The 27,276-nt window shown below is 38.8% G+C and overlaps 2 protein-coding genes across 4 annotated transcripts in view; both read left to right on the top strand.

Annotated features, from left to right (window-relative positions):
• Positions 1-4,797, top strand: part of ptprr (protein tyrosine phosphatase receptor type R) — a 45,116-nt gene extending 40,319 nt beyond the window's left edge. For all 3 annotated transcript variants that reach the window (XM_051077739.1, XM_018702819.2, XM_018702818.2), the window contains one exon: positions 142-4,797. In XM_051077739.1, the coding sequence (XP_050933696.1) occupies positions 142-235 (94 nt within the window). In that variant the 3' untranslated portion in view covers positions 236-4,797. The remainder of the gene's footprint in view (positions 1-141) is intronic.
• A 94-nt stretch (positions 4,798-4,891) lies between these two features.
• ptprb (protein tyrosine phosphatase receptor type b) overlaps positions 4,892-27,276 on the top strand; it is a 34,845-nt gene continuing 12,460 nt past the window's right edge. Inside the window, exons 1-23 of the mRNA XM_018702811.2 lie at positions 4,892-7,246; positions 11,125-11,563; positions 16,023-16,160; positions 16,328-16,468; positions 16,542-16,802; positions 16,884-17,147; positions 17,236-17,352; positions 17,472-17,618; positions 17,810-17,927; positions 18,076-18,221; positions 20,677-20,943; positions 21,198-21,256; positions 21,648-21,852; positions 21,942-22,039; positions 22,136-22,301; positions 22,410-22,540; positions 22,745-22,892; positions 22,986-23,255; positions 23,396-23,571; positions 23,785-23,935; positions 24,172-24,272; positions 25,014-25,179; positions 25,295-25,576. Coding sequence (XP_018558327.1) covers positions 7,175-7,246; positions 11,125-11,563; positions 16,023-16,160; positions 16,328-16,468; positions 16,542-16,802; positions 16,884-17,147; positions 17,236-17,352; positions 17,472-17,618; positions 17,810-17,927; positions 18,076-18,221; positions 20,677-20,943; positions 21,198-21,256; positions 21,648-21,852; positions 21,942-22,039; positions 22,136-22,301; positions 22,410-22,540; positions 22,745-22,892; positions 22,986-23,255; positions 23,396-23,571; positions 23,785-23,935; positions 24,172-24,272; positions 25,014-25,179; positions 25,295-25,576 — 4,063 coding nt within the window. The 5' untranslated portion in view covers positions 4,892-7,174. The remainder of the gene's footprint in view (positions 7,247-11,124; positions 11,564-16,022; positions 16,161-16,327; positions 16,469-16,541; positions 16,803-16,883; positions 17,148-17,235; positions 17,353-17,471; positions 17,619-17,809; positions 17,928-18,075; positions 18,222-20,676; positions 20,944-21,197; positions 21,257-21,647; positions 21,853-21,941; positions 22,040-22,135; positions 22,302-22,409; positions 22,541-22,744; positions 22,893-22,985; positions 23,256-23,395; positions 23,572-23,784; positions 23,936-24,171; positions 24,273-25,013; positions 25,180-25,294; positions 25,577-27,276) is intronic.

A 27,276-nucleotide genomic window follows, 5' to 3' on the forward strand; every position in this document is an offset into this window, starting at 1 on the left:
CTGATCTTTCTGCCTCAGAGTCGACAAGAGAAGGTCTTCAAATTTGGCAGAAACTGAGGAATAGAAATGATGGTAGTGTTTTAGTTTCTGTTAATATCATTATTACAGTAACTACTAATCTTTCTGTTTGTTCATGTGCAGAGGTGGTATGATCCAGACGGGTGAGCAGTATGAGTTTGTCCATCATGCACTGAGCCTGTACGAGGCCCGCCTCTCCGCAGAAACTGGCCAATGAGTGTTCACCGCCACAGGAGACGTCTGCTTTAACCGTGAAGTGTGCTGACATAGTGAGTCCTTAGCAGGTATGATCACTGAGATTTGGGATTTCTCTTAGAATAGGGGATTCTGGATGAGGTCCTTGAGTTTGATGGACAACACGGACAACCAATGAGGACTGTTGTGGGCGGAGTCTGTTGAAGGAAAGAGGAAAGGTAAATTTCTGAAAATGGAATGTATCCGTTCTTCTTCTTCTTTTTCTCCTTCCTCTCTGCTGTTTCTTCTTGTGTTTTGTCAGCGAGCGGTTCTTCAGAGGGACTTGAGAAACCTGTCCACTTCACTTCTCTTAACCAACTGACTGTCAGATCACGTGGCTTTTAACTAACCAGACTGTCTTGTTACCTCTTTTCTGTCATGGAGATGTAGAAATAGTTAGACTGAAATTGATGGTACATTGTTCAATAACACTACTGTGTTTCTGTGTCTTATAGGATTTTAAAATTATTTTTTAACATTGTGTTCTTATATGAAAGGTTATTGGAAAATGACTGTTAGCTGGTTGTACCTTTGGTGAAGCTACTATACCACTGTTGAACCAACCCTTCCAGCCTATTTGTGACTTCAGCACACCACCCGTTACTCTGTGATTTGGACACATTGCATTTCCTTCACTAACCTTCAGTTTAACACATGGTATAACAAGACAACTTACAAATACAGACAGACAAAATCAACAATAACTAATAAACTATATATTCATGACTAATGATTATATAGTAAGGATACTAAGGATGCTGTTAATCAAACATGCCTTCTACTCGCATAGCCTGTTAAAGTAATGCCCACGTTTCCATTAATATTTCTATTTCCAATTGAAGCCTCGCTGCCCTGATATTTACCATCTTGACCCTGTGTTGTGGCTTTAACCAGGAGATGGTAATAATTTTCTTTGCTACGAGGAACAAAATCATTTCTAAGTAGCTCAAATTATTTTCTGATAGATTTTCAGGTAGGATACCAAAAATCAAAAGTGCCGGATTTAGAGTCAAATAAGTATTCGTAATAAGCTTGATCTTTTTGTGAATATTTTGTAGTCCTAGAGTAAATTAGTAAAGTCCCACAACATAAATCAGACAAACCAGTAAATTTTAATGAGTTTTAAAATGCTTAATTTTGACCATCCATTCTAGAGCTCCTTCTTTTTTTTTTCCCCCAAGTTATTTAAAAGCAAGTTATGTTCAAAGGTATTTTCATGATCTCACAGATGTTCAACTATTAAAAAAACTTACCAAATATATCAATGAACTTTGATCTCAACTAACATCAAATATTAGAGTAATTTATTAAACACATTCATTAATTCTACTTTCTGATATGTTAGCAAGGGTGCTATTTTATTAAACCAGACAGTGTTGATAAGGTGAACTAACACTGTGGTTAGCCAGCTAACAAACTGACATTGTTTAAGAACCCATTTCAGTTTTAACCAAGAGTAATCAGAAAGAGATAAAACCAACTTTTTTTTTTACCTCTTTTTCCACAGACTGCACTGCTGCCCTAATTTTTAATAGATGTACATTATGTTTGTGGCCTGGTAACTTACAGAGTGCTAAGGTCACAAATGGAGCTACCTCCAGCCATACAACGCATGTTAAAAGCTAACAAACCAATGTACTGATAAATAAGCTTCTGGCAAGCAAGTTCCTGTAGTGCAGCAATCTCATAGAGGCTCACTCTAGCATTAGTAGTTTGATGTTAATCCATATGTTGTTATGTTAATAAATAGATGCTAACCTATAAGCTCATGCTATTAGCATGCTATGCTACTGCAATATTTTACTAAACCAGTTAAATCTAGTATTTCACTGCTAAACCACTGTTGTTTGTTTGTTATAAAAATTTTTTACACTCTTCAATGAGTACAGCTCCTAGGAGGATTTGATAGAGGTGTTGAGAATAATAGGAACTGTAGTTTTTGAATGCTAATGAAAAATGCTTTTATCTTTGTTAAAATGAACATTTTTCTAGCTGCTACAGAACCAATTATCTTACAATATGGACAGAATCAAAGTGCCATGCTCTAAAGTAGCATGGCACTTTGGTCAGTTGATTTCAGTCAGAGTTTATACTTTAAATCAATATTTAGAATTGATAATGTTGAAATATCTTAATATTTTAGTGAAAGTTTAGTTTAGCACAGAGCCAAATTTGCTGAGTCATTCCCGACACAATATTTAGAAAAACTTGTGCTGCTTGGTCTCAGAGTTTACACGCAGTATAGTAGTTAACCTTGTCTGTCGCATTGACAATTCCCCTGTTGCGTGATATATTATTTTATAACAAAAATGTGAAACAATTTAAGTCACAATGGTGCAATCATTTCATCAATGTGATGTTGTAAATTATGTTATCTAGTCAGTGAGTTATTTTGGTGTATCAAAGTAATAATAACTTTATTTTTATACTGTTTTTACATGTTTTTTGATGTGTTTAGCAGCTATCAGCCATTTGTCGACACGCACGAACGCTTGCTATCTGGGGTACAAACCTCATTATCTCTAAATTATCAATCGAGCGCGAGCTGGGGCGAATTAATAGCTGACTTTTTTCTGACTTTTTCAGAAAGTTGAAGTGAACACAAACCTGCAATATTTGTTAAATTTTCCACCGACAAACAATATAAAAGACACTGGATATTTAGAGCATAAGTGGAGTATTTATTTGTCTAGAGATGTTTTCCAATTAACTTAGATTGACATTGATCAGAAAAATTCACTTATCCAGACCATTTGAGTGCATCTGAAACAAAATGCCAAGAAAGGGGTGAAGTTTAGTTTTTATACCTGCCATATAATTATATATTTTAGAGTAAGACATGAAAAATAAAAGTACTGAGGAGGTTTTGCTAGTTCCTGCAGGTTTACTTGTTTTAGAGATCTGAGGTTTCTACAGTAATACCACCTAATCTGCTGTCTGTGTGAATGGGACAACATTGTACAGTACATGTTAAAGTGCTATTAAAACTGATGTGGGCAGTTACATTTCAATCCACGGACCACAAACACGGAGATCTTGCTGCTAAAACTGGGAACGTCAGAACCGGACCATTGACGGACAATAAATGAGAGAAAACTTTGAAGACTCTTCTTTTCTATGTACCAATATATTTTTATTTATATCTTTACTTGTGATACAATCAAGAGACTTTGGACCTGTGTTTGTTTGTCTACATGTCCAACATGCCTCCTGGGACTATCAACCCATGTTTCGCTTTAGCCAATTCAAATTGGATCAATTTCCAAACTCCAAATGGTCAAAACCTGACATGTTACAGTGTGATAGTGATGTAATTGTCTGTTTGAACTGACTGAAGTGAAAGTGAGTTGAGCCCAGCCTCCATGCCCACTGCAGCAGCGGGTACAACAACACACACTGCCTCTGACGTAGTATTGTGTATGTACAGTAGGTGGTGGTTGATGTCCTGTACTTTATTGTTGTTGACTGTTGATGGAGGTTGAAGTGACGCTAAACATTTTCAGTTTTAGAGAGTTTTCATGCTGTTGTCACATTGTAGAGAAAAAAATCTGTATTTACTTTAATTTTACATTTACTAATTTGGCAACTGAAGAAAAAGCTGTTAAAATAAACATGATACCTGTACCATAACATCAAAAGAAAAAAAAAACACCAGGTGGTGAAATAACAGATTTTAGCTCTTGTAAAAATTAGTTCTTTGGGTAAATTTAGCTAGTATTTCACTAGTAAAAGAAACAAATTTAGCTCATGTAACAGTTATTTTAGGGATTTTATCGAGTAAAAGAAAAATATTTAGCTAGCCTACAAAACAAAATTTTCCTCACAGAAGGGTTTGAAGTTGTTATAATGAATACTCTGCAACACATTTTTCTATTGGTAATGAGCAAAATTTTGCTAATCAGCAAGATGGTTAGATACTAGCTGGCTAGGTTGTAACAGCTTTTAGTACTTTCTTATTTCTCCTGCAAATAATGATCAATGAATACTATTTCTATTGAGACTGAGAATATGCAGTTAACCCCTTAACCCAAGAAATAGAACAATTGTCTGACTAACTAGCCAAGATGTTTGTGTCAATGTAAACATGCTGACAATAGTAGTTAATAGATAGTGTTGGTCAGATTAATTGCTTCTGTTAATCAGCTAAAAATTATCCAGACACATGTTTCATATCTAATAAAGAATAATCAACAAGAGAATTTCAGGATGGTTTAATGTGTTAAAAGTTTGAAAGAAAAAAACATTTTTTTAAGATTAAAAAAACTTTGAAAGAAAAACTGCAACATTAAAATTAAAAATGTTAGCGTCTCTTTAAACTTCTTCTGTGTGGGCATTACAGCTCAGTCAGAGTACACCTGATGCTAATTAGTGTACGTACTGTACGTGGTTTTCTTAATGTATTACTAATCAACTTGAATGTTGTACTAGTTGGGAACATTAGCCACTGAGTAGTGCTGTAACCTCTTTATCTACTCTATCTACATATATACTGTTACCTGTAACCTGTACATAAAAACACTGGACATAAAAACAGTGGAGCTCTGACTCTTGTCTGGGACTGACTGACTGACTGCTTGGACCTGGGAAAATCAAATTTGATTGAGCTGTGGTTGTCAACCAGAACCCAAGACCCAGGAACTGGGTCCTACCAAACACTCTGACTATGGTTCCTTGGGTAAGGTGACATTTCACTAGAGATAAGAATGGGAATTTGGTATAGTGGTTATTAAACAACAATAAAACCAAGTATTATAAATATAACGTAATTTAATCAGCCCATATTTAATTGTCTTGACAAATCAAGATCGTTTCAGTCACCAAATAAAGATTCATTTGAGAGGAATTTTTTTTGCACAAAGCCAAGTCACCAATTTTATGTTAAAGGAGTAGACTTTTTGACTTGAGCTACAATAACACTTCAACCATGTCCACACAAAGCTGGATAAATTCGTAATTCTAAAATAGTGTTTTTCTTCCCCAAAAATTGAGTTTTTCCAAAACTGCCTCCAAATTGTGTAAATCTGAAAATGCCAGCTTGGCATTGGTTGTAATCACCCCCCATCCTATGATTCTAGATGGTGAAATATGACGATTATGCTTGTGTGGAGCTGAAGCTGAACATTGTTCCTAGAAACTAAGTATGTGTCATATAACGGGAGAAAGTCAGACAGAGAGAGAGGAGGGAGCAGGAAGGAAGGAAAGAGGTGTGGATGGCTAAATGTAACTCAGACTAACTGAAACAAAAGAAGTTTGGTCTTTAACCTGTAATACTGTGTAATAGAAAAGTCACCTCCGTCTTTTTGTGGGTCAGATTCAACCTCTGTCATGGAAACTGGGCGAGACTTTAAAATTTAATAAACACCACAGAAACTTAATTTGCTCAAATTTCTTATTTTATAGGTTCATTAAGAACTAGAAAGAACTGTGTAATCTGGACCAAGAGAGAGCAGAGAGAGACTTAGAGAATATTTTATTTTGTACACAAAAAAATGCAAAATTGGTCTACAGGCAAACATTAAGTTCAACAAAAAATAAAATAATTAATTCATATTTGTGTGGGTTTAAACTGAGCATTTCTCTCTTTTATTTTCCTTTTACACTGATGGGTACCGAATTACATATTTTGTTTTCCACAAAACCTCCATAGAAATAATTAGGAAATTACAGACTTGTACAATAAAATGTTACCAAAGATCCTCTAAGTTTTTCTGGCAATTAAAATTATCAAAAGCGTACCACTATATTTTGAATAATTACTGCCAAATGATGTAGTTTATTCCAACAGCTGTAAAACAGAGCCAAGAGATTCTATTTACTATTATCAAATCTAGAGAGGGTAGAGCAGGGTGTTTTTTGGATTTTTGCTAAAAAAAGAAAGAAAAAAAAGGCTAAAATCATAATACATCCCATTTTTCTGGGTTAAGTGATAATTAATTTAATCGTTTTGTCTGTCAAATGTCAGAATAGAGTGAAGAATGCACAAGTCAGTTTCCCACAGGTCCTTGATTACGTCTTCAAATGTTTTGATTTGTCCAATCAATGGGGAAAGACTCATAGATAATTCAGTTTGTTGTGATCTGTGATTTCTGTACTGTGAGACTTACTGAGCTGTTGTCATAAATTTTAATTCCAACACTATTCATCAGTAACACCAGAACCAATAGAAACCATGGGGGGGGATTTAATATAGATCCAAAACTAAATTTACACCCAAAAGAGTCGCATCAAAAGATGACATTGTCACGAAAAAAAGAGACAGAGCAAATTTTGAACTCCACGACGATCCCATCTCAGTGGGAATTAATCAAACGCTCGTCTCTATTTTTAACATCTACCTCTGTTGTGCAGGTAGGTGCACTGCTATTGTAGTTACATGACTATTTATAGCCTCCATCCAGCCAGGGTTTGAAGTCGTGCCTTTGCAGTGACTCACAGAGCTTTTGGCTTGATTGAGGAAGTCCGTTAGTGACTCCCAACCTCGACACTATAGAGTCTGACCGACAGCGAGACAGACAGAGAGGGAGACAGGCAGGAAGAGAGACATACAGCTGGTGAGACAGGCAGGGAGTCCAGTGAAAAGAGAGGAAAGACTGAGTTTGAAGCCTGAGAGGTTTGAGATGAGGATGGACATGAGACAGAGAAGAGACAGGGAACAAAGGAGACGAAATATCTGGAAAAAATGAAAACTACTCCAGTCAAATAAGGAATTATCCTGTTTTCAGACACAAAAACAGATGTTTAACTAGTTGTTTTCCAGCTGCTTTCTTTAATTTTCCAGAAGGATTTCTTCTACGCTGAAGATAAAACTGAAGGATTTTTCCAATATCTACCTTTAACTGGTGAATCTAAACTCATATCTTCTACCTCAGCCTCAGGATTATGGTGGTGTTTGCTCTGTCTGAGGATTTGAAGGACAATCAAAATGCTGAAATGTAAAGTTCACAGTTATTTCTGGTCCCTGTGGTTCACCTCACTACTGCTGATGCTGCTCCAGGTCAGTGTGATCACTGTTTGATTTATGTTTGTATACATTTATGATCTATTTATGAAATCAACTGACAAATAATGAGGGTGTCTGATGTCTATTTTTGTGTAAAACAGACACTTTGCATACTACTGTCTTGAAGAAAAATGAATCGGGGCTGCAACTAACAGCAGATTATTTTCTTAATTAATTCTTTTATCTTTAAAATGTCAGTAAATCGTGAAAGGTGTCCGTCATAATTCCCCAGAGCTCAAGATGTTGTACACAAATAGCTTGTTTTATTTGACCACCAATCAAAAACCAATTTTGCAATCAAATATAACACATGGAAAAACAAACTAAACAAAAAAAAGTCATTGCATTTTATAAACTTTACCAAACAAATCTGTGTCTTTGTTTGAAAAATGACTAAAGTGATTAATCAATTATCAAAATAGTTGTTGAATTGACTTGAAGATTTGAAGGTCTAAAATTCATACTTTTTTGTTCAAAGATAAATGCCATTATTTCATTTATATTTTTTGCATGTGTAGTGCTGCTTTTAATACATAAAAACATTTCTGCTGTTTTCGTCGTTATGCCAACAAAAGTATTTAACTATTTCAACTATTTAAGTGTGTAATCTCTGAAATGTGGTGGTGTTTTCAAATTATCATCATACATAGGACTTCCAGTGAGACGGAAAATTATATAAAGAAACTTTATTGTTACTGTTGCTGAATCCACAATGTGTCACATGTTTTTACATTTCAGTTTCTTTACCTGTTTAATAAGCAACACACAGCCTGTAAATCAGACAGCTTTGGAGTTGTTGGAGGGTTGGATGTTTGGTGGAGTCAGCATGAAGCTAGCAGTTTCCCTCTGTTTCCAATCGTTGTGCTAAGCTAAGCTAACACTTGGACTTATTTCTGTTTTGGAGAAATATAGTATTGGACTTTTAATAACATTGTGTTTAATTAGGATGAATGTAATAGCTGCAGGGTTCAAACAGTGCTGTATGTTATACTGATATTTATACAGTTATATTTTCCTCAGTCATCATTTCCTTCTCTTCCTGTCTGTTTATCTGTCAGTGTCTCCTCCCAGTAGAATTGTTGCCTCTGAACTCACTGAACTTCATTATCAGTGACAAATTATTTTATTTTTTGTTCTTCCCAGTCTTAAAGGTTATAGAGCTCAGAATAACTGCCAGCAACTATATTATCACTCAAACTTGCACAAGGCCAGAGGTCAGTTTAACAGTCAAACTCAGAAAGTGATAAAACACACAAACATTTACAGCTCTTTAATAGCTGCAGCTGATTAACAGACCTAACAGTCCATTTGGAGTAGATACTAAAATGCTTCAATTAGTGAAAGCTGAGGAGAAAATAAATGGAAAATAAAAGAGAGAAAAAAGAGCTGCTGATTATGCTACAGATGAATTAGAGCCTCTATAACAGTTGTGATCTTCTGGACAATTTATTTTATCCAGAGATTGAGATGTGGTTAGCTTAGCTTAGCATAAAGACTGGAAACAGGAGGAAACTGTTAGCCTGGCTCTGTCCAAAGGGAACAAAAGGTCCACCTACCAGCACCAATCAAGGCCCACTAATTAGCATATATATCTTATTAGCTTAATCCATTCCATCAAGTTTTATAGGTGATTATGAGCCAAATTATTCTTAACATTTGAGGTGAATGAAAATATTGGTATACCAACATTTATTTTCTAGCATTGGTGTTAAGTCTTTGAACCTTCACGCAGATAGATAAAATAAGTAAAAATAATTAAATAAATGAGTAAATAACATTACAGTACATACATTTTAGAAGATGATTCTTCTCAAAGTGACTTTGATTAAGTGCATTAACATTCAGGATTTGAAAAAGAAATTGAAATATGAAAGAAAACTATTTTTGGTGGCAGGTCAAAATTTAATAGGAGGGTGGAGGTGTTTCGGTCTTACTGTTTCTAAAGTCTTGGCCACAGCCCTGCTCCTCAGAAATGTTCTCAGAACAATAGGATCAAAGTGCTGCTCCACCCAAAGTCTAGAGTCTGAAAATGAGACGCTGGTCTCCTGTAGACTTGAATGTTGGCCGAACAAGTGTGTTGTTTCCTCTTTTATGGAGAGTGGACGTAAGATTCAACCACTGCTGTCAATCAAAATGTCTGGTGAAGTTTCTCAGTCTGCCCTTGCAGAATAATCCACTCATCTACTGTCCATCTGCACAGTGTGCTCAGTGTGTTACAGATATTTTCAAATCATCATAACCTAATGCACAACTTCCATCCTAGTTTTCATACATGACCTTAGCCCTGGTTTGTGTCTCATATGTACTATCATTATATTTGAGTTTAAGTATTTCCCAAATCCTCAAAGTCTCTTGAAATCCTCTGGATGAAAACATATTCAGTCTTCTGCAGCAAAAACACGATTTTAACACGTTTGTCAATTAGTGGCTCAATTTCCTGGTCAAGTAATGACATCTGTCCCTGCTCAATTTAAATTTTTGGATCATTTCTATTGTATTTGAATGTATGTTTTCATTCTATTTTATTACAAAACAAGCCAGGTTGCCAGGTCTTTAATTTCTGAAACAAATACTGAGCTCTTTGACACAGTGTGAGAATAACCTAATGTTAACATGATCCTGTTAAGCTCAGAAACTCAGCAACAACAGTGTGTTATTTTGGGATAGTACAACATGTACCTCATGAGTTAGGTATTCTAAATACCAGCAAACAGGAATAATAGTCAGTTACAGTTGGTTTGTTGAAGTTTTTACCACTTAAACAGTTTTATAATCTCTTCATAATCAGGATTGCCTCAGCATTATGGGAAATGTAGGATGCAATATTTTTTTTAGAGCTTTTAGAGCTGAATTATAAACCAGTAATAATAATTAATAAATAAAAAAAAACTGGAGATATGATACTACTTACTCCACATCCATAATGTTACATTTTATCCTGTTTCACCAAATCACTGAAACTAGTGTGTGTGCAGGTCTCTGAGCTTGAGTTGTGCATTCAGACATAATTTGGTGAAAAAAACTGAAAAAAACTGTCAGGCTGATCACATGAACAGACAAGTGGATTAAGCTGCAGGAATGTGTCTCATATTTGTATTTTGCGCAGTGAAAACTGGTCAGTAATCACTAGCAACTGACAAGAATGCAAAGTGACCACACTGCTGTTCTGTTCTACCAGTGTCAGAAAAGACACATAAACCTCTAAGCTCAAAGTGAACGCATACTGTCTCTAGAGAAATTATTAATAGAAACAAACCACATCATCCAGTTTTTGATGTTTCTATTGTTTACATTTTTGTTTCTGTAAGATTCTAGTTTGGAAAGACGTGTTAACTCCTTACCAGACTGAAAGTAATGTACCCAAAATAAAGGGTCTTTTGATCACAGTCATAACCCTGATCTTCTTTGAAAGGAAATGCCTTAACTTTTACAACCAGAGAGTCAGAATACGTAGAGAAGATACTGAACCAAAGTAACAGAGGAACAAACATGAAGAAATGTAACGTTTTGGCATAAAAAAGGGAACATAAGGCCTTTAATTGGACCTTTGGAGCTAGTTTAAGTTTGAACCAGTTTGAACCAGTTCTGTGTCTGCTGCTGTTGGTGATATGAGGATCCTAAAATACTTTGCAGAGATAGAATCAAAAGACTTTCAAACAATGAAGGATTTGTTTGAACACTGAGTCCGGTACAGACCAAAACACACCTAAAGAAGCACTGCCAAGGTCAAATCCTGTGCTGTCTCTAGAGAAAAGATAGAAACTCAAATAAAACCATGTTTTCTGTAATATCCACCAAGAATATTAATTTGGATCCCCAAAGTTTTATTTTATTGCTTCATCTGCTGATGTTTGTGTTTTATCTCCTGTCAGGATGTGAGCAGTGCAGCTCCCACAGAGGACCAGTCTGTCCCATGTAGCATCACTGTATCTGAACCAGTATCCAGTCTGGACTCCATATCACTGACTGTTAACACACCTGGACGGGACTGTTCCTTCATCCTGACGTCTCTGGACGCTGGTGCAGACAATGCTGAGTGTAGAAGAAGCAGCAGAGGAGACGAGGAGTTGGAGACTAATGAGATTGGAGGCAGGGAGCGAGCAGAAGAGGAGGTGAAAGAGAGGCAGGAGAAGGAGAAGAGAGGAGCTAACTATCTGGGAACCAACCAGCTGGGAGTGGAGGAGGGAGAGGATGAAGGTGTAGAAGATGTTTTCACCTGTGTGCTGGATCACCTGGAGCCTGGGACCGCCTACCAGCTGCAGGTTCAGTCCCAGAAAGACGGAGAGACGACAAACCTCACCCTGCACACCAGTAAGTCCTGATCCAGCACTGACAGAAATATCTATCAAAACATTTACTGCAGTAGACAAAACAACCACAAGGTCCACTTCCTTGCTTGTTTCAGAGCTTTTGTTATGACCTGAATGAGAAACTACCTGTAGATTTAATCAGGTACGAAGTCGTGTGCTCTGCAGAGACTGGCTGTGATTCAAGCCTGAAGGCTGGGTGTTTCTTTCAGAACAGAAACTAGGCAAAAACTAAAAAAAAAGTGTTACGAGTTAATAGCAAACAATTGCTATTTAATAGAGGTGTGATGATTTGTCTATGATATTATGGATGTTTGTATTGTGGTTTCAATCTCTGTTTCAGGATCCTGACACCCCTGCTATTTAACTACTTACTTTCTTTCTCTCTCATTTTTATCCACCTTTAAGTAGCTATAAGGGAAAAAGGAAAAAATCATTTTACAAAGTTTGATTTATCAGTTTGTGTCTTAAAATAGAAGGAGAGGAGTCAAACAGCTCTCGTGACATCTATGTCCAGTTCAACTCTCTGAGTGATTCTGCAGAAAGTTTGAAGTCAATACATGTTTTGGTTTCTCTGTAAATTGAAAGTCAGCACTGTCTGAGAAAATAATCCACAGCAGCGTCTCTGTGAAAATGGCGACTGCTGAACTCGTCCTTCATCTTGGGGTAGAGATAGTAGTCTGAGGGGCCAGATCAGGTGAACAGGGCAGGTGTTGGAGGAGTTCAGATCCATGTTTGGCCAATGTTGCCAATTTTCTCAGACAGAGGTAACTTTTAATTTTCAATTAGTTGAGACAGCAAAAACACAAAAGTTATTAACTTCAGACTTTCTGCAGAATCACTCAAATAGTTGAACTGTATGGGCAGGAAGTTAAACAAGAACTGTTTAACTCATCAGTCACCCATCGTATTCCACCCTGTCTGCCAGTATCATGCATATTCTGGATCATTGTTCCAGCTCTTTATTGCAGCTGTGTGGTCATTTCTACCAAGTAAAATATTCAAACCTAGGACTCCATGTTTTTGAACGTATGCACTGTTCAATGGAAATATTTCTATCTATCTAATATACAGTATTGGGGAAAAAAAATATGCATATTTCCCAGTTTTAAACATTTTTTCCTGACATATTTGATATTTTTGGATTTTGACTATAATTCAACACAGTTTGTTGCTACTCTGCTGTTTTTATTTGAGTGGTTTCGGGGTCAATTTGTTCTATTTGATGTTCTTTCAACAGACCATTTTGATGCACAGGTGTAACCAATAACATTATTGATGGCTCTGTTCCATGTAGGTGTGAGCCAGTACACTCAGTACCAGAACACTGGCACATGTAAATGGAACTGGGCCATTAATAATGTTATTAGTTACACCTGTGTTTGACTTGTCAAAATGTTTAATGGGCAGCGACAGTGAGGCTCTATCAGCTAGTGGCTGCTTTACAGTACTGAAACGTAACTATGTTTACTTAATTGTTAAGTACTTGTGTATAAATTGTAGCTACCTGTACATCTGAGTATTTCCATTTTATACTACTGTTTTCTCACTGTATTTCACAGAGCAATACCATACCATTTTCTCCGCAGCACAGCTCTAATTGTTAGCAAAGATACAGATAATTTATATGGATAATTCTGTAGGTTCTCCTACATATTTATGAAGGGAGGAGTTGGGGGGAGGGGGTATCCAGTTGGTTGCAATCTGTAACCTCACCACTAGATATCAATAAATTCTACACACTGGTCTTTTAACAAAAGGGAGGTTGATACTAGAGCTACAACAATCAGTCAATTAGTTAGCTGACAAAACATATCTAAGTACATCTAAGTGCTTCTGTCACCACTGATTGCAGGGTCACGTTTTTCAGCAGATCTGAAGTCAATATTTTGCTTTACATTGTTGTTGAGCACCTGAAGGTTTTATATGTTGACACACGTGTGTTAAATTTCCACGGAGCAGGACAGACACACACCTGTACCTGTGTTGACTGCAACTTACATGTTGAAGATGTTTGAAGTCAAATATCTAGCCCAAGTACTCTGTTGTATTCTGTTTTGTTCTATTGTTTCCATCTCCTCTGACCTCTGGTCGTTTGAAGTAAAAGAACACGACATGACCTCCATGTTGTGTCATGTGTGTCTGTGTGTGTGTGTGTGTGTGTGTGTGTGTGTGTGTGGCTCAGAGTTAATGTCATGCAGCTTCCCCTCTCTGTAGCTCTGTGATTAGCTACAGGAACCACTGCCCTGCTGAGAGAGAGTGATAGAGCAGTAAAAGTACATATAAGTCTGTGTCTGTTGTGTGTGTGTGTGTGTGTGTGTGTGTGTGTGTGTGTGTTGTGTCCACGCTGGCGGACATCCAGAACAGAAGTTGGACCCTCAGTGTGTATTTCCATCGTGGGCAGAGCTCAGGGTTCAGCCATTTCCTGCCTCCATTGTTTCTTTGTTCTATGGGAAGCACTGGGAAAGGGTGTGAGGGTATGTGTGTTTGCGTGTCTTTGTATGTGTGTGTTGAATTTGGAGGAAACAGGGTGTTACTGCACCCAATTGACTCCAAACAGTAACCTTCTCAGCAATGCAAAACACTTCTACAGTAGTGTTTGTGGTTTCTTATCTTTGAGGGCACTGTGACTGTTACGTGCACTGACCTTTACAGCTCACTCAACCTCTGCTGGTTTATTTTTACATGTTAGCAGGTTCCTTTAAGATGCTTGAATTCACTTTTTGGCCACTTGGGGGCAGCAGAGCAAGCTGAAAATGCTACATATAACGTTTTATTGCGAGGGATGTGGATGTTTAATTGACTAAACATTAAACATTGCTACCCTTGCTGGTTGGCACCAGAAAAAACGTCAGTTAAACTAATTTCTAATATTTTATTAACGTATAATGCTGGTTAACTGTTGCGTCTTAGAAGTTAGCAATCGACTGCTAGCTGGGGCTGGAGTCCTACTTTCCCTGCGTTAATGCCCAGATGTTGTAAACTGATGACTGTATAAAAAGATGGACGACGCGTTTCCTCTTTCTCCCACTTCACAAAAATAGAGCCAGAATATCCCAGATACGACAGCTGCCATCTTTACGTTTATGACGTCATATGGGGCCAGAGTCTGCACAGTAGCGATCGGGGAGCAGTATCAAATTCCTGCCCACACAGCCACCCGACCAATCATGAGTCACAGCGGTCAATCATGACGTCAAACCTTCTTTGCATAATCACTACTTAAAACCAAAAATTATCAGAAAAATAATACACTAAAACACACATCATCATGATATGGACGACCTTAAATTACAGAGAACATCATCCCATCATTGATTCTTCAAACTCTTTGATTGTTGATAGAGAAGCAGCCACTGAGAGACTCAGAGACGTTGACAGTTGGACCGAAAATGGCGTAAATGGTTTGTTTTGTCCAAGCATGGCACTCAGAGATGAAGAGATCCTGCAGCCTGATAATATTGTTCGACCTCAGTTTGAAGCACCAGTGGCGACACAAATACAAACACTTACCCTCGTTAGACTGCCTAGAGAGGCACTGTGGGAAGCGGGGGACTCTTAAAGAGGCGGATGGTCTTTTTTAAAGTGCATGTGTGTTCAGTGTGCGTCAACAGGATTCCCGCTGTGCTCACACTTTGATGACAAGGCCACAGATTTGAGGCAATGGATCCCTTTCCTGCTGAAACCTTCCTGCTGTCTGACTGAACCTCACGATCAAAACAGATAAATCACTGTAAGGGATGCTGTGTATATTCTCCAGTCTTTGTGCTAAGCTATGCTAAAATTCCTCACACACAACGATAAAACTGGTATCCATCATCTCATCTGCCTGCGGGTAATGAGAGGATTTCCAGAAATATCTTCCTCCTTCCTTCCTGTGGTCCACCAGAGGAGATTTTATGAGGGTATTATGACCAGAAGAATACATTGTGATATTATACATATACTCAGTGTCCACTTTATTAGGAATATCTGTAGAATCTAATGCAGTCAAAGAGAACTGTTCTTAGACACTGACATGGAGGTATTAATTATCAACTATCTATTATTCTGAAAGAGTAAGATCCTTTTCTTTTACCAGGAACATCACTATATACCACTACCAGACTCCATTGAAAAACAGTAATTTTACTGAGCAGAACACAGGAGTTGCTGGAATACCACTGCCTCAATCTGTTAGTTTATTTGTGTTACTGTGTGACTTCCAGTGGTGAAGGAATCATTCAGATATTTTACATAGGTGAAAGTACCACACAAGAACACAAACAAACTTAACAGATGGAGGCAGTGGTATTCCAGCAGGTCCTGTGTTCTGTAAGGTATTGTTTTTGCCAATGGAATCTGGTACTGATATATAATGATGTTTCTATGACTTCAGTAATAAATATATACTTGAATAAGATGTTGTGCTTATTGTGGCTTCTGTTCCCTAACAGTGTGTGTTTCTGTGTGTGTTGTATCAGGGCCATCAGCTGTGAGCGGACTGGCAGTGACCTCCAGGACCTGCTGCAGCCTGGGTCTTTCCTGGCAGGCTGGGCCCGGCAGGACACAGCGCTTCAGGCTGCAGCTGTGGGAACGACCTCAGAGCTCGGATCACTCAGGTACTGTCATGTCCTCTGAAGCTCAACTCAGGATATAAAATTCAAATAAGTTACTTATTTATATACTTTACTTTGAATATGTTCTTCCCAATTATCAAGCTGCTGGAGAGTCATGCAACCTCTTATTCACCCTTTCTCCCTCTTCCTTTTCTCTTCTGTGTTTGCAGTTCTGCTGAAAAACGAGACATTAGAGAGCACGGCAACACAACACACACTCGTTGACCTGACTCCAGGACGACTGTACAATGTTACAATGGTGACGGAGGCTGGCCATCTGCAGAACAGTGTTGAGATTGAGGCCCAGACAGGTACAGACAGACACACAGACAGAGAGAGAGGAAAGAAAGAAGGATTTTATATCTGATCTCTTTTTCTTCCCAGTTCCCTCTCCTGTTTCCAACCTCACTGCTGACTCTAGCAACAGCACAAGCTTGTTGTTGTCATGGCAACGGCCCAAAGGCGACCTGGATGCGCTCACGATCACCCTCTCGACCAATGGCACAAGCCACTGGGAAACGACACTTGCTCCGGATGCCACAGAGGTCGCCATTGATCAGCTGACCCCTGGCTCCCCATATCAGGTCTCAGTAACGTCCAGGAGTGGCAAGCTGACGAGCCAATCAGAGATCACCATCAGCACAGGTGAGGTGTGATTCTTTTCATTTCTCTTCTGTTCTTTTCTTTTCTCGTCTTTTCTTCATCCTGTCTTTTTCTTGTCTCCAGCTCCAGCAGCACCATCTCTCCTCTCCCTGTCTCCCTCCTCTGAGGGTCTCCTCCTGTCATGGATGCCCCCCGCTGGCCGCTGGGAGAGTTACACGCTGTTCCTGTTTGACGGCCCCCAACAGTTAGTCAGTACCAGTCTGGACAAGGAGGCGGTGAAGTTCATCTTCCCTGGGACGAGTCTAACGCCTGGGAGGATGTATAAAGCCGTGCTGAGAGTGGAGAGCGGAGGACTGACGGCTGAGAGCAGCTGTGAAGGATCAACAGGTGAAAAATATAAACACATGCAAAAATACATGTAAGAAATACTGAAACATAATTAAGCCTAAAACCTAAATGTTCCTTAACCCTGCAGCTCCTGCTCCAGTGTTAGACCTTCATATTCGACACTCGGACGAGACCTCACTCAGCGCCATGTGGAGCCACGCTCCCTCTGGGTCACGTGACAGCTACTTCCTCACCATTCACCATGGTAAATCATTAAAGTCAGATAAATAAATCAGCCAAAATCAGACTGTTTAACCAAACTAAAGGTGATTTATTATTATAATTATTATCAGGATTCTAATTATTCTGTCCTGTATCTTGTAGATAATGTCACCGTGGATACTAGGGAGGTGGAGCCTAACATGAGGGAGTGCACCTTCAACGTGCTTACACCTGGGAGACAGTACACTATCACTGTGACAACCAGGAGCGGGAAACTGAACACATCTGTGTCTTTAGAGGGAAGGACAGGTGTGTGAGTCTGTGTGTGTGTGTGTATGCTTGAATTACCTTGTGGGGACAGGTCCAAACTTAATGAAACAGACTTATCATTTTAGAAATGGATCTGATCTGAAATGATAAAATATTAGTGAAGTTGTTTTCTAGTCTCTGTGTGCATGGCACTGTCTATTAACTGCACAGTGTGTATTTGTGTATTGCAGTTCCCATGGCATTAAGTATGATCACTCTGAGCAGTTCAGGAGTTGACAGCCTCCAGGCATCATGGGAAAAACCACTAGGAGATGTGGACTCTTACACACTGACCCTGCTGCATGACAGGTGTGTATGTGTGCATGTGACACTGTAAAGAGGAGTGTTTTTTTTTTTTAAACTGCAGTGATGGTGATGGGAAAAAGAATAAAAAGAGTAAAGAATATAACTGACTCTAAACTGTCCTCTTCCTCTTCATCTTCCTCCTCCTCCTCAGTACTGTGGTTCAGAACTTCACTGTTCTAGTCGGTTCTTCCTCTCTACTGCTGACCGGATTAACGCCCGGCACCCTCTACAGGCTGCAGGCCGTCACTGTCAGCGGGGGGCTGCAGTCTAAAACCACCAGTCTGGAGGGACGCACAGGTGAGACTCCACAACCTTTATTCTTCTGCAGTCCGAGCTGAGTATTTAAAATTGTATTTATTTACTTTTAGGAAAGGCTTCATTTCAGTGGCACTAAATTAAGTCCTTAATATTTTCCCAGAAAGTTTCCTTGGAAAAAAAGTCTAAGAAAAAAATGTGTTCATTATTCATTCATTTGTGCACTGTAACACTTTAGAGACACTAGCTGTAAGAAGACATAAATATTTATTAACATATTTGTTAACAACTATAAATCCCTCTGTGCCTAAGTTAATTTATTAAGTAACCATTAATAAACACTTAATATGTCTCTATATCTACAGACAACTACATTATAGTGTGTTACAAACCATTGATTAAATATTTATATCGTGCTAATAAATGCAGTAAAATAGGCAGGGTTAATGTGTCTCTGGTTATACTTTTAATTCCTTGGAATTAGTCAATTTGAATTTTATGGACTGTTCTGACTGCTCTGTACTATTTAGTTCTTTTCAGGAAACTTAAAGAAACTAACTAGGACATTATTAGTAGAATAAAGCAAAAATAAAGAATTTAAATTTATCTTTTTTACTTTTCATGCATGCATCTATCTGTTTACAGCATCAAATCATACTGAAATACTATAGAATACTACTATTATTGCCACAAACTACCACCATTTTTATAGTAAGAACAACTAGAGTTGTGACCTATGATTTTTTCATAAGTCACAGCTCTAGTTGTTCTCACTGTACAAAATCAATTATGGTCTTGATTTAAGGATCATAATCTGCAGTTTTTAACAGCTTGTTTCTTAGAGAAGATATGACGCACAAGTTTGGTTTCACCAGCCACAAGAAACAACTGTTATTGTTTAAGAAGCCAGAATAATGTTAACAGTTTACCACACACAAACACACACTCCTTCCGATTATATAAGGCTATTTGATTGTCAGTCAGTTGGGCTCTTATTGTGTAGAGACAATATCCTCATGCAGGATTTGTGTTGTTTCCCCGCAAACACACTCAGCTGCTGTTAACAGGAAAAACTCAGTGACCCCCTCGACAAAACAATCAACAGTCCTCAGAGCAGAAATGTTAACAGTGTCAGTGTCTGAAGACGTCCTGGTACAAGTGTTTGCTTCTTTGTAAAATAACAAAAGTGTCGCTGGAAATGTTTGTCTTTGGAAGGTTTGATCATTTATCAGAGAAAATGTTCAGATATATAGATAACTTAATGTCCTAATCAGTATTTTTCACCACACAATAGCAAAAACTTATATGAAATCAAAATGATCAATATAAAGGGATTAACAAAGGTTCATAGAACTGACATTGTACAGCTTGTAAGTTCTGACTGACCAAATGATCAGTTATTTGCAGAATCTGAACCATTAAAGATTAATATTAGAGCAGTGTCACAGTCTCTAACATCTAAAGTGTGTGTGTGTTTGTTTGACTCCGTGATAACATCAGAGAGTTTTTAGAACAATAGCTCAAATACCAGAAAGGTTTGGAATGTTCCACACACACAAAGACGCCCTGCTCAAAAGCTTCCTGCACGCACACACACACACACACGCACACACGCACACACACACACTTTCCTGCTCAGAGCATGTATTGTGTTCCCACAGAATGTCCCAGTTATTTTCAGGACAGACTGTGTCTGTATGTATGTATGTATGTGTGTGTTTATAGTTAGTCTCCTGCCAACTAATCAGTGCTCAGATTAGCAGAAAAAGGAAAACAAATCCCGCCCCCTGCCTCCTCAGATGACCTTCTATTGGTCGGTAGATAGCATTGAAATAAAGACAACATAGTCGCCACTCAGACTCTCTGTCCCAGTGGCCACTTGTGCTGTTTCAGTGAAAAAGCACTTGCACATAACGTCAATTATTCCTCTCTTATACATTGCTCTTTTATGTTTGTAAAAATACAGTCCATGGCCTCACAAGAAAACCCAGAGGCTGGAAATTTTTTGGCTAATGTGCTCCGTGATTTTATGTATGTGTGTGTATATATATATATATATATATATATATATATATATATATATACACAATATACAAAGTACATAAAAAAAAAATTATCTTAAAAGCAACTAATTATCAAGGACATTAAAGCAGTTAGAAATTAGTCAGACAAAACATTGACAGCCGGATGTCAGTTTCAGCTTAAGCCTTTTTACCAAATGCTAGATGTGAGGCACAAAAGAAAGAGATTCAACCAGTAAGAAACCAAGATATTTATTCTCAGATACAGTCTCAGTCTGTGAACCCTGTAAGGTGGTGATTGTTGGCAGATTCTGTGACCTATGAGTGTTTGATTTTTTCTTACTACTCCGACAACTATTTGTTTGTAAATTTATTGTTCAATTAGGAACAATAAATTGTTCTATAAATTGATTATTATATTAATAGATTATTAATATTATGATTTCATTATAACCACTGTCATCTTTTACTTTTAGGCCCAGCATCTGTCTCCGAGGTAACTGTTGCTAATGGTGGCAAGTCGGATGCTTTGCACGTGTCGTGGCGTCCGGCGGTGGGCGTGGTGGACAGTTATCTGGTTTGTCTTCTGGACAGGAGCAGAACTGTCCACACGCTCGCCGTGTTGAGCTCCTCGCCACCTGAGTGCTCCTTCAGCTCACTGGTCGCCGGGCGACTGTACTCTGTTGTCATAGTAACCAGGAGTGGCAGACTGGAGAACGCCACCAAAGTTCAAGCACGAACACGTAAGGAGGATAATATTTACTCATTTTTTACATTAATGTTAATTTGTATTTTTATTTATTTGTATTTAAGTTTGTGTTTATACCTCTACTATGAACATTTATTTTTAGTATATACTAAATATACAGTTACATTTCCCATACCTAATGTCCCAGCTAAACGAAGTGTAGTGATGATGTTAAATGTGTGTGAACGTCTTTTTTAGAAACATACTTGTTATATTATGTCGATATTTTCTTGTCACTTCTCTTTGCAGAACCTGCCACTGTACAAAATCCAACAGCTGTTCACTCTGCAAGAGACGACTTCCTCAGGGTATGTTTGTCTGTTCTGTATTAACTAACTGTATAAACATTTTTTTTATACATCATAGCACAGAGTCTCAGTCAAGTTGTGAATAACTTCACATAATATCCTAATATTATAATTTTTGGTAAAGCTTTGATTTTTTTTAGCTTGGTTTGCTGTGTTGGGTTTGATTTGATTTCTTTATTTCGGTCCGAAGGCTATAAAAAGACCAAAAACAATGCAGGAAAAAATCAATGAGTAGACTTAGCACATACACCCCCCCCACACACAAATGATTCATTGATTAGCTCAGTGTTAATTCATAATGTCTTTAAAGTTAATTCTTTATTTTTGTTAAATACTTCTCTGTGTACTCTCAGTAGTACAGTCTATCTTATTATTGCTGCTGTGTGTTCAGGTGTACTGGCGTCACGCAACAGGTGATCTGGACCGTTACGTGGTTCTGATCCGTTACAACCACAGCATCCTGCAGAACAAGAGCGTGTCCGCTGGACACAGCGAGTGTGTCTTCTCGTCTCTGACGCCGGGGAGGCTCTACACTGTCACCGTGGAGACCTGGAGTGGAGGCTATGTCAGCAGCGTCTCTACCGATGGACGCACCTGTGAGTCACAAACCAGGGAAACAAATATATATTGTGTGTTAGGTGTTTTTATGAAGGATTTAGAGCGAATGTCTCGTTTTTTTCTACAGTTCCAGCTGCTGTAGGGAATCCATTGATAAGTAACGTAGGAACAGGTGATCTAACGGTCACCTGGAGCTCCGCCCCTGGAGACGTGGACCATTATGAGGTGCGATGAGAGAGAGACTGTACTCTGTAATGTTATTAACTGAATGCTTGTTAGCCTGGTGTTCATTTTCATCATCATCACACCACTTGTCTCCAGGTCACTCTGCTATTCAACGACACTCGGGTTTTCCCTCCGGTCACATTGGGTAGCGAGGTGCGAAGTCACCGGCTGACCTCCCTCACCCCCGGACGCCTTTATAAGATTGTGGTGTCGACGTTCAGTGGACCAAACCAGAGAGCCCAGTTCATCGAGGGACGAACAGGTGGGAAGATTAATCAACATCTCTCCTCTCTCGTCCTAAAGTTAAATACTTCTCTTGAGCCCAGGTTTGATGAATCCAGACTCTCCTCCCTGTGTTCATCCTCTTTAGTTCCCAGTCCCGTAGGGAACCTCCACATGGCTCCTCATCCTGGTCTAAAGGACTCTGTGGGTGGGCTCTTGGTCTCCTGGACGCCTGGAGACGGAGACCTGGACATGTACATCGTCTCCCTGTCAACCACGGTCAGTCCAACTGCACGTATAGATTGAATTCTATTTTCATTTAAACAAAGTAAAACAAATAGACGATGGTTTTGTCCATCGTCTATGTGGTGTATGGATAGATGATAGATACATTTTCAATTTCAAATCACAGAGTTTTTGTTAAACAGTTGTTAAAATCAGATTAAAAATGGGACAAAGCTTCTTACTTCTTTCTGTCTCCAGGATGGTGTCGTTGTCGAGACTCGTCCCGTCCCTAAACACGTCTCCTCCCTGGAGTTCGCAGATCTGATCCCAGGTCGCGCCTACACCATCACTGTCCAGTCACTGAGCGGAAAACTGACCAATACCAACACAGTCACTGGTAGGACAGGTAAGACTGAACAATGAGATTAATATAAATTCAGTTATTTTGATGAATGCAGATTAGAGTAAAACTGTGTTAATACTGATCATTGATTATTAGCTCCAGCCAGCGTCACAGCCCTGCAGGCGGATAACGACCACACCACCCACAGCCTCACTGTCAGCTGGGAGAGGCCGCCGGGTGTTTACGACGGCTACAGTCTGCAGTTACTGGACGAGGCCGGCGTCATCGTTGCCAACAGGTCAGTGTCTGTGGAGAGTCGCGGTGAGCAGCTGGAGGGTCTGACCTCAGGGAAGCGTTATCATGTGAGGGTGGTGACACTGAGCGGCGGCGTCCCATCTCCAGAGGCAACAGCAGAGGGACAAACACGTGAGTCACTGCTTACATTAATTTATAGAAGCTTTTGTCCATAGTAGCATAAGTTTTTCCTCCATATTAGCAGGTGAACAAATTAACAAACAAACTGCATTACTTAAACTAAGGCGAGTCTTTCTCTGTCCTTCATCCAGGTCCGGCTGCAGTCAGTAACCTAACGGTCACCTCAGCAAATACCTCCTCTCTCTCCTTCTCCTGGCGTCCTTCAGATGGCCACGTTGAAATCTATGACCTGTCACTCTATGACGTCACAGAGGCATCAGCCAATCACAGACAGGATGCTGCAGGGAGCAGAAAGGATCATCATCAAGTGAGTAGAGACACATTTCTACCAAGTTTGAGCTTCTGTAACTTTGGTTCAGTGTCAAACGAGACCAGGGTTATGACTGTAATCAACATGGCTGGAGGACAGTAACCTTTTCATTCTGGGTACATTATTTTCAGGCATGTGAGGTTGTCTGGTAACACATTAACTGCAGCTATATTTTGAATTAGTGTAATAATATTGTATCATATGCTTCAGACTGTGGGTGAACTGGTCGACCTGCAGAAAGTCGTCTCAACTGCAGACAGCTGTGTTTTCTCTGGCCTGAGAGCAGGAAGTTTGTACAGACTGCAGGTGGTGAGCTGGAGCAGAGGCATGAGCAGTGACTCCTCTGTACTCGCCAGGACTGGTCAGTCAATAAATCATCATCATCATCATCATATATTATATATATAATATATAATAATATATTATTATTATTATTATTGACATTTGACATGTTTACATTTCAATTTCTATTACTTTCCTTTCTTTTTACCTTCCTATTCTTTACCATCTTGTGCATCATCTTCATCTTTTACCCCTTGTTTTATCTCACCATCACCATCAAAACTGTCACCTTTTTTTTCTTTTTCTGTTCTGCAGTCCCGTCTCCAGTTTCGTCTCTTCAGGTTCAGAGTTCAGGACGGACAGACAGACTGACGGTCAGCTGGGAGCATGGAGAGGGAAGCTGGAGCAGCTATCAGGTAAACAGACACATGGATTTACTAATGGTGGATGGTTTACTAGTTTACTACTTAATAATGTTGATGCTGCGTGTAATTTTCTTTTCTTTTTTTACACTAAATAAACTGCATGTTTATGTATTTTAATTGTATCATGACAGTAGCAGAAGTAAAGAAATAAGTATTTAAATCAAAAGGCAAAAATGATTAAGTTGTGTAACTTCAAACTGCAGTTTGACAAACTCTGCAGGCAGCAGAGATCAGTAATATCCACAGCAAGATATTTCCCTCAGGATCTGGTGGAGACCAGAAACAGAGCTAAAGGAGAGTGATCTTTCTCTCTCAGAATAAATCATGTTTTTATATTTGTGTCTTTGTGTTTTTGCCTCTCTTTCTATAATGAATCTTATTAGTTAATGAGTGACTAAAAAGTCAGATTCATGTGGATGTAAAATTGAACCTCGACCATAACTGAAATAGGACAGAAATTCACACGGCTTAAGATGCTATAAGTATTATTTTACTGGCTCTTTAAAATAACCACTTCAGCCACATCAGCATCTCTGGTAAGTTGGCATGCTAAATTAAAATTTAGCACCTTAATTGGTTTTTAAATCAAGTTTTTCAACTGTATTATTGTCTTTTTTGTGGCAAAGTACTGACAATCTTTGTGTTTTGAAAAACAAATAAAATATTAACACACCAGCTAACGTAGCGTTGGTGCTAACGCATTTATATTTTGTTGTTTCTGTGTGGTTTAAGGTAATTTTGTACGATGTTTCTGGAGCCACTCTGGGAGCTCAGACACTGGGGGTGGAGCACAGGAGTCACATGTTCCCAGGGCTGATCCCTGGTAGGTTGTACCGTGCTGAGGTCATCACACACAGCGGGGAGCTGACCAATAACATCTCAGCTTTGGGACGCACCTGTAAGTCAGGCAAAAACACACAGGAACATAATTAAAAAGCGATGTTTGTGGTAAATACAGATTTATACTGGTAATCATATTTAGCAATAAATATTTTTTTATTTTCTCCCTCTAGCTCCAGACCCTCCCACCCACCTGTCTGTCAAACAAGGCCCGACTAATGAGACAATAGAGCTGTCATGGTCTGGTCCTGCCTCCGGGGACTACGATAACTTCAGTCTTCAGTGGACTCCTCCTGATCACCTGTCAGTCACAAACACTCACCTGACGGGGTGCATTGTGGGTGGGATGTTTCCGGGGCGAAAGTATAACTTCACCGTGATGACCGTCAGCGGGGGCGGGGCTAGAGGCGGGCCCATGGTCAGGAGCCAGCCAATCCAGAGGAACGTCAGGACAAGTAGGTGGAAAAGTCAAAGTTCTAAAGTCATTAAATTGTCTTGAATTTAACTTTGTGCGATCTTAACTGCAACTTTGATCAGCATCATAGAGCAATGTGTTAGGGTAGAGCAGACTAGGATCATTTCAAGCTGCTCAGTCAGATTACTAATATTTTAATTTGCATATGCATTTCTTTTTTTTAAGCCACACAAATATTTTTGCCACTTGTCTACAATCTTAATGGCATGTGAATAAATACCAGTACAGGATTTAAGCTATTTATTTCTTTTGGCATCATATTTGCATATAAGTCACATAAAACTTCCATATAAAACATCATTATCTAATATTTCAAACCATTTACCTCTGGACCTGATTAACATATTTTTTTCTGAATGTAATAAAACAAGACAAAAGGCCTTGCCCAATAATATTTCAAATTCTACCTCAGAAAGTCAAAAAGTCTAAATCAAACAACACATCATCTTTATCATGATTTTTTTTTTTTCCCTTTTAATCTGAATAATGAATAATATTCTGTTCAGGTGGAGGAAGAGAATCTGATGTCTTTAAGCCTTAAACACATTTTAATTCTCACTCATAATCAGTCACATGTGATGCTGAAAATCCCAGTGCATCAGGTAGGAGCTAGTTTAATTAAGTAAGCTCCACCTTCTCTAAAACATTTGGACTAGTGTTTGAATAATAATCTGTATTATTAAATGATGAATTTACAAACATAATATTAATAAAAGCAAATGCAAATAATTGTCTGAACAAAAGAGACAAAAACCCCAAGTCATTGCAGAGCTGTAAAATCCAACTGACAGCTGATGCAGCTGTGTCGTTGACTCCTTTTTCTAAAATATCTGACTCCCCACTTCCTCGTTTCCGATGCAAGAAATTGGATTGAGACATTCCCTTTACAAACACTTCACAGGTCAGATCCAGTGGTCTCATTTTGACCACTAGATGGAAGCATAACAAAACTTTTGGCTATGAAATGAGAACGCCGTCTGTGGCTCTGAATCCATTTTTAATCACCTTCTGTTTGTCAGTGAGGTTTTGGCTGCAGGGATCAAAACTGATCGCCAAGAGAAAGAATAAAAAATCACACACATTTATAAATATGTAAATACTGACCCAGTGTCTCATTTCTACAGACAAACCAAAGGGAAAGGGACTGAAGACTCTATAAAAATGACATTTGCTCTTGTAGAAATAACCACACATTTATCCAGAGATCAGGTTTTATCTTTGTTCAGCTCTGAGCCAGAAAATGAAGGATGTGTTCCCCTTCACCTTCTTCTCCATGTTCTCTCCCTCGTACATTTATCTTCACTAAAAGAGACGGTTTTATCGTCCGATCAGAGCAAATAAACAGGGACATTACCTTTAAACAGAAGCAGACTCATCACTCACCAGACGCTCAGTGAGTTCATGAGTTTGAACAGAAACTAAATGTGTTGACCTTCATGTGGAAATAAATAAAAACACAAACTGTGACTCAGCAACAAAAAAGAAACATAAATAAAACCACAGTTTACTGTCAGAGAAGCAGAAAGATACAAAACACTTTACAAACTGAACTGAAAATGTACTGCACGACACCTGTCTCCTCTCCTTTCCTTCTCTCCTTTCTAACTTGCCCACTCTTCCTTGTCCCCTCTGCTCCCCTCCTTCTTCTCTCATCCTTCTCATCTCCTCTCCTCCCCTCTT

This window comes from Lates calcarifer, linkage group LG18, assembly GCF_001640805.2.
Source record: "Lates calcarifer isolate ASB-BC8 linkage group LG18, TLL_Latcal_v3, whole genome shotgun sequence".
Classification (NCBI taxonomy): Eukaryota; Metazoa; Chordata; class Actinopteri; family Centropomidae; genus Lates; species Lates calcarifer.